Below are 7,500 nucleotides of genomic sequence, written 5' to 3'. Positions count from 1 at the left end.
GGTCTTTACAACCTCTAATTTCAATGCACCTAGTACTGTATAGGTCGCATCTCTTTTGTGTTTCGTATATATGTAGGTTCCATTGTTTGCGCAGTATATTTCTCTTGGCTTTTTGTTTCCTGAACCAATCGCAAGAGCCATTGTAATAGCTGTAGTCTGCGAACACAGATGTCTTTCCAGCGGTCGTTTCTCTCCCCTGGCTATAGCTGTGAACTCTGACCTAATTCTTTTACTTGTATTGATCAAATGACTACTAAATGAACTTTCACTTGTCATGAATGTTTACAGCCCAAGTGGAAGATGTTGAAGTCGATGAATTTCCCATTGATCCTGATGTAAGTTTTAAGTTTAATTTCAGTTTCTCCCCTATTAGAGGCTATAGCTTGATCCACAATGCCGTAACTTCTGTATCAGCTTTAATAGAAATAATTCATACCTTGGAATGTTTCTTTTAAATCTTTTACAGAGTGTAGATGCCACAGCCCAGGAAGCTGGCAAAAGAGAGCTACAGCAAACAGAAAAATTGAAGAAGTTGTTTTCCGAGTGCAAGATTTTTCTTGCCAGAGAAGTCCCAAGAGAGATACTTGTGTTTGTTATCAGGTATGAGATGCTAACAGCCATTAAGTTTATCTCCTTTGGAACCGTGTTCTTGGTTACACATTTACCAAGTCAGGTTTTTAGTTTATCCATCCAACTAACCGAGTTCGAAGTCCGTGCTGTGAGTTACTGACCGAGTTTTTTCCTGCTTGGGCCATAAATCCACGGGAAAAAACGAGGATCCAGAATCGTAGCTATCGGGAAGGGAGTTGGGGGGGGGGGGGGACAGCTGCCCCCCTGGACCTGTTGAGCCAGACAAATAAGGTCTGTGGATGGAGTTGTTTTCTTTAGACTCGGTTATTTTGATTGTAGTGAATAGCGATTTTTGGTCATTTTCATGGCTGAGAAATTGGTTGGTCCACGGCCTTGCATACGGAACCTGCGCCCGCAGTGCGCGCGGCAGTCAAAACTGTGCTATCCTGTCAATCATTTGCCCCTTCACCGGAAACAGTGCATTTCGGTTGTTCGTAAATGACATTGTTGTTGATCTACGCAAGGACGCGGTCAAAGTCTTTATTCGCGAAGTTAACTCAAATAAATATCGATACGGTTTTGCCGTCTTCTTGCACTTGGTTCGAAAATACCAGCCTGAATTCGTCTTAGGATAGTTAGAAAAAGCACAAATAAAAGCCAAAGCACAACAGGTCACGTTCGAATTCTGCTCGCCGATAACCCAAGTTGTTGACAAAAAAATTGCCACAAAATGTTTTAAATGGTTTTCTGGCCCCTTATTACTAATTGGGCTCACGTTCATTTTAAATGGAGTATCGGGAAAGAAAAATTGTCAAGCTGATATTTTTTTCGCGTGAACATACATTTTCAAGTAGCGAAAATTTGTATAAGCACTACAAAACGTTTACTAACCATTGCCCGATCGAAGGAACACCTTTTAGAAGCTGCAAGGAAGCCGCTGATGAATTTTGCACAAAAACCTCGGCCCCTAACACCGGAAGGCCAGACTTGGAAAGTTTTTCAGTGGAAGGCTCGCTAAGGAAGAGTTTCTAGAGCTTGCCCTCCCGCAGGTCGCCAGAAAGGTGCAAACAACCTGGTTCATGTCTGAAAAGAGCAAGATCTAGAAGGGGCAGTCAAAATTGTGTTTCTTTTATTGTGCGAAAATTTATTTTTCCCTCAATCCCAAATAAGAACTTGCTGTGTCTTGCAATTCAACAGTGAATTGCTATTAGGCCAATAAGAGAATCAACATCAACAAAGAGGCACTCCCAGGGGTTTGGGGAAGAAAAGAACATGGTTAATTTAAACTGGGGAACAGAGTAACATACATACATACATACATACATACATAATCTTTATTTAACGTGGATAGAAACACTTAGCTGAAGCTATTTTACGGGTTTTCCACAAAATAATATTAAAGAAAAAAAGAAATATATACATAAAAATGTAAGAATATGAATAAAATATCTCGTATCTAAAATTTCAAAATTTAGGTAACTAAAATTTAATGTTCCTCACTGGTTTTTTTAACAATATCAAAATATTTTAGGGAACAAGGGAAGAAAACCAATTTAAACTTTAGGGATCAAAAAGCTGGGAACAAGTTTGAAAGTAATTTGGGGAACAAGGAAACACAAGAAAATATGTAAAGGGAACAAGGACTCCTCTCCCCAGGAGGGCCTCATCAAATGTTCTGCGTCTATCCAACAGCTCAAACAAGCTATTCCAACAATTTTTGAATGACCAACAAGAAAAGAACACTCTCTTCGAGAAATAGATTATTTATAATAACACTTAAGCATGCGAAACAATGCTCAGATGCTTACGAGCACCCTCATGCCCATGTTTGTAAAAAAGCACCATGAAGTATTCCTTGTGGCTGGCTGGTTTAGGCATTGTTTCATCTTTCAACATTGGGCAAAACCAAATCAACTCCATTCTCAGAGGGCACTGGGGAAAGAAGCTAGAAGAAAAAACTGGCCTTGATCCAATTCTCCGAAGGTAATCTTTACAGAATAAGATCATAGAAGGAACACTTTTGAGTGCCAACCTTAAGCCTTTTAAAACAAGCGCAAACAATATTAATAGTCTTTAAATTCACAAAATGTCAAACAGCATATTTTAGTCTCATATTCAATTAGATTTGGCTGCAATGTTCCTTAAAACTATGCAGAACTATTTACCATAAAATGTGGAACATTTCCTGCCTATCTAAATATGCCGCAAAAGGGCTCCAAAAAGCAAACAGTTAAGTTTTTAGATTAAGATACACAATACCTGAAAAATAAATTACTTGATGTGATCAAGACATTGAATGACCAAGCAATAAACAAATGGCAGCAATGTATGTTAGGTTCACAAAGTGGGAAAAAAAATATTCCTCAACTGATGTTTCAATATGCATTTAAATAAATTTTCTATCAACAATTCAAGGGGCTGACTTTTCACTGGTATTGATTTACATTTCCATGATAAGTTTGAAAGTGAATCTGGCAACCACAGTGCCCTATGAAATGGGAAATAACTTAAACTCTTTAAACTAACATTTTATAAGGGACACCATTATTGATGCCCTGCGAAGAATAAAGATTAAATTGAAAGAAGAGTTGGTCTGGAGTTTATCCACAATGGACAGTTAGTGGCTGCATTCACCAATGTAGAGAACGAACACATCAAGTTTCTTGTCAAGCAACCAGGTGTTCAAGGAGCTATTCAATTTCCAAAGAACTATGGTAGTGTGCAAAAGTACCTGAGTGAATTCGGGTACCTGGCCTGAAACTGAAACTTGTGGAGCCAAACAACTTGTTGAGCTAAGTACTTAAACTGGGTAGATAATTATGTCTACAAATATTGTCTATTCAACCAACAGTTTCTCCTAATTTTGTGTACCATTCACTTAATGGTTCCTTAATAAAAAAAATCGCTAATTCAATTAAGGATTCAAGTCCTTTGAAATCATCAAAGTTACTTTGTGCCACCAGGAACAAACAAAAAAGTACAAGCACTGAAGACAAACAGCTCACAAAAGATCACAAAAGGCAGGACTCCGTTTAAAACAGCAAAACGGGCCGGGGATCCTCGAGTCACTAAAAAGTGCTGCATGCTACGTAGATGTTTGCAGAACGATCGCAAGTTGTAATCACTGAAAGAAAACTCCAATCCAGATCTGATAGACGATGGCCGTGCAAGACTCACCAAGCACATGGAACATCCGACAGGATTGTTTGTTGTCTGGCACAGCAGATGAACGAAAAATTGTTCCCCTCACTATTAAGTTCCAACCCAAGACCAATCTTGCCAAAATACAACAACAATTTGGGCAGCAGGCAAGCTCATCACAAGCCACCGAAGTTGGCATAGAGCAGCATAGCGCTTCACCTGAAGTTCGATCATGATGGACACAAACAAGAGCTGAAAAAACTTCATATGGTCAGACGACCAAATGTGATTGATCAGTTATCGGACATCAAAGTGCTGAACAGTACAAACCAAGGGATTTCGTCGTAAAAATGTTCACTCAGCAACGTCTTCTTCTTCTACAGAATAAAGTTCAAAAGCGATCTTGGTTGTTAATCACATGCTAGACCAATCCATAAACTGGATAAAGTGGATTGGCAAATTGATTGCCAGAACAATGAGTCATTTCTGTCTCGCTGAGTTCAAAGAAGCGACGGTCAAGAGAGTCACAACCGAAGGCTGAGCGAATGTCCACCGATCTAACCAATCAGAATGTAAACAATTGGCGTGACGTCGGATAGCACAAGGATAGCACAGTTTTTCCCTCTCGCTGAATTCTGATTGGTCAGTTTAAATTTCAGTAGCTCTCACCGTATGCAAGGGGTGTGTGCAAATAGTAAGCAAAAGGAAGCAAAACCCCCAACGTAAATGACAGAAGAACGTCTTAGCGGCCTTGCAATGATACTTATTCTTCGTGGAACCAACTACATGCCAATGCCAAAGGATATTTATGAACGAAAATCAAACTTGAGACATCATTTATAGATAAGCTAGCCAACATCATGCAGTATTGTGAAATGTTTAGTGTGCTAGTGCTTGAATATACGGTGTGTTTCAAATTAATGGGACTTCAGAAATAAGCACTTGAAAGAACCGAAAACACTTACCTTTTCCCACTTATTCGAGGTCGATTTTTCGGATACAAATCTCATGACAAGTGCTAAAAATAGCGTTTCGGAGCCTCCAAATTTGGAACTTTTCTGGGGGAGGAGACCCCTAGTATATCCCAGACCATCCTACAAGGATCGTGCCTTCGGAACGCGAGATAATGCACCCCCCGTTACAAAAGGAAAGTAGTTGAAGTCAAGCGGAAGGTTCCACTGCCACAATGATTGCCCCATCAAAATCCGAAAAAGGATAAAAACTTATTGGCTTTTTGAAATAGTTGCTTCCAAGATTCAAACAGCTTTACAAAGTTTATGTAACAGAAACGGTATGAAAAACTGTCTAGAGAATGTTAACGAAATTTCAAATTTAGCGGGCAGTATTGTAGAATACGACACGGCCCGCCAATTTAACCAATCACAGCGCTCGTACTATCTGCTCAAAAGATATAATAAAAAGCAATTATTGCTTTAATAATTTGAAAGTGTTGTCCCCTAGGTGCTTTAGTGGAGAAGTTTCATGGCACAGTGCGGACGCTTTGGGAGCGACATTTGATGAAAGCGATGAATCGATTACACATCACATTGTGGACAGACCTTTGCAGGGACACAAATATCTCTCAAGGTATTGACTGATTTCTGTGTTACAGATTGGTTATGAGGGCGGAGACAGGTTGTTTCAGATGTCTGGTCATGGGATTACTGTTTGGGAAGTTGTTGGTAAACCATTCCTCCTTCAAACACTTGACGTACAGGCTATAGCTAGGAAAAAAAGGAGTGCATATTTTCACTTTTCCATGCGTTTACCTCTGTTTATTCTTCTAAAAATGTTCATATAGTTTATTCGAATTGCGGAAATTGAAATACATGAATAGCACAGTGGTTCGATTCCCAGATTTGGCAATGATCCCCTGCTCGAATGTATTTTTTTTTCTTGTTGGTTTTCATTAAACTTTTCTTCTTTGCTGTATTTTGATCCGCTTTACATCCTATTAAAGGTATTACGTACAGCCACAGTGGGTGTTCGACTGTGTGAATTACTGCAAGCTGCTCCCAGTTGAAGATTACTTCCCAGGGGTGGAGCTTCCTCCCCATCTGTCGCCGTTTGTTCAGGAGGAAGAGGGCGACTACATTCCCCCCGAGCGGCAAGCCATGCTGGAAGAGCAACGGAAGGCAGATGGTATCGAAGAGAAGGAGGAGGACCAGAAGGGTAAGGGCTTGATGTGTTTGTCTTGCAGAGCACTTGCAGCATTCCTCAGAGGCTGTTTACAACTGACGGAGGGGAACGTTTGTGCTCTGGGCTTCCTTGTGACGCGTTTGGGAGAGAACTAGTTCGTCACAAAATAACAAGTTAAATTTTAAAAAACAAGGGTTCTTGACGCTTTACTCCTCCAATTTACATTTGGTGCATTTCTGCTATAGCTACTGCGTTACCGATGCAGTGTTCTACCAATTCAGTTATCAAGGCAAGTGGGAGCTGGTCGTTCTTTGAGTTCGTTATTAAGCTGTCGAGAAATCCTCTCCATATTTCTATGGTTTTTCTGCATTTGACCGTGGGTATCGCGATGTCTGGGCGTTTTGGCTGTCACGAAATAACATTTTCTGCAACATGGCCCCGTAAACTTGATTGAATCAAACGAGTGATTCGAGACCTTTTACATTTGACAATAAACCACCAAAGGGAGATTATACAAAAGCAGAAGTTCCAAGCTTAGGGGTTTTGGGTTTTGACGGGTTTTTAAATACGCTACGGTTAGGATAACATTAGATAACATCCACCGAGACCCCTTTTTCCGGTGCGGTGAAGGCACGTAATGTAGTCTGATTTCTTACTCCGGAATTTTTGTAAAGATTCAGAAGAGTGAGAGACTTGAATGACACCTTATGTTTTACGCCACCATTGGTAGACTAACGAAACAAGCTATTGAAACTCCCAAATTTTAAAAAGTGTTTTACCGAATGTACTCGACACGATCACCGAAAGATACATTCGAAGAATCTGTGCAGCGCAATATTGCGGACGAATGATAAAGGAGAATTAAAATTTGCGCCGGGGAATCTAAAATAGGGAGCTTTAGCAACGACAACGGCGACGGCAACGAGAACGTCACAAATTTGCATATTTGGTAGGCAAAAACAATAGCTTTGCACGCCCTGCACGTGTGTTTTTCACTTTTGTCCATTTCTTTGCCGTCGTCAGCAAAACTACAACGTGAAACATCCAAATTTGAGGTTTTATGGACAACGTCATTACTTGAGGATAAATTTTCATTTTCTGCCCTGAATTGAGCGCCGTTCCTACCAGCGTCATTTTTGAGGAACTACCACACCCCCGTCATATTAAAAAAGTTGAAATAGTAACGAAGCGATTACAACAACGCGAATTTATATTTTGAGATGACGTTCTCGTTGCCGTCGCCGTTGTCGTTGCTTAAGCTCCCTAATGTGAACCAGGCGTCGGTTGTTCAAAAGGTGGATAACGCTATCCACTGGATGAATCACGATCCAGCGAATAAACACTAACAAAACCAATCGATTTATCCATTAGATAGCGCTATCCACTCTTCGAACAACTGAGGCCAGACGGTTAGAGGGTGCTCCTTCTTCATCAGTGGTTTGAAAGCAACTCAAACTTTCCTTTACAATCACCGAAAATCTACCGGTTTTGAAAGTGGTGCTTAAGAGTTAAAAACTCCACAGATGTGGCAACAGATGTGGCGATTCATCTGTGGCAAAACACCAAGTGAAAACGTTGCGGTTACTTTTAGAACTGAATGTATATCTTCTCAGTTCTGTATTTTGATACAATGGAATTTTTTTTCTTTCG

At 40.2% G+C, this 7,500-nt stretch overlaps 1 protein-coding gene across 1 annotated transcript in view; it reads left to right on the top strand.

Moving 5' to 3' along the window:
• LOC137974801 (pescadillo homolog) overlaps positions 1-7,500 on the top strand; it is a 22,853-nt gene that overhangs the window by 12,676 nt on the left and 2,677 nt on the right. The window contains exons 11-14 of the mRNA XM_068821786.1: positions 289-335; positions 467-600; positions 5,173-5,298; positions 5,672-5,883. Coding sequence (XP_068677887.1) covers positions 289-335; positions 467-600; positions 5,173-5,298; positions 5,672-5,883 — 519 coding nt within the window. The remainder of the gene's footprint in view (positions 1-288; positions 336-466; positions 601-5,172; positions 5,299-5,671; positions 5,884-7,500) is intronic.

The sequence above is a fragment of the Montipora foliosa genome, chromosome 11, assembly GCF_036669935.1.
Source record: "Montipora foliosa isolate CH-2021 chromosome 11, ASM3666993v2, whole genome shotgun sequence".
Lineage (NCBI taxonomy): Eukaryota > Metazoa > Cnidaria > Anthozoa > Scleractinia > Acroporidae > Montipora > Montipora foliosa.
This window is presented reverse-complemented; position numbering and strand designations above follow the sequence as displayed.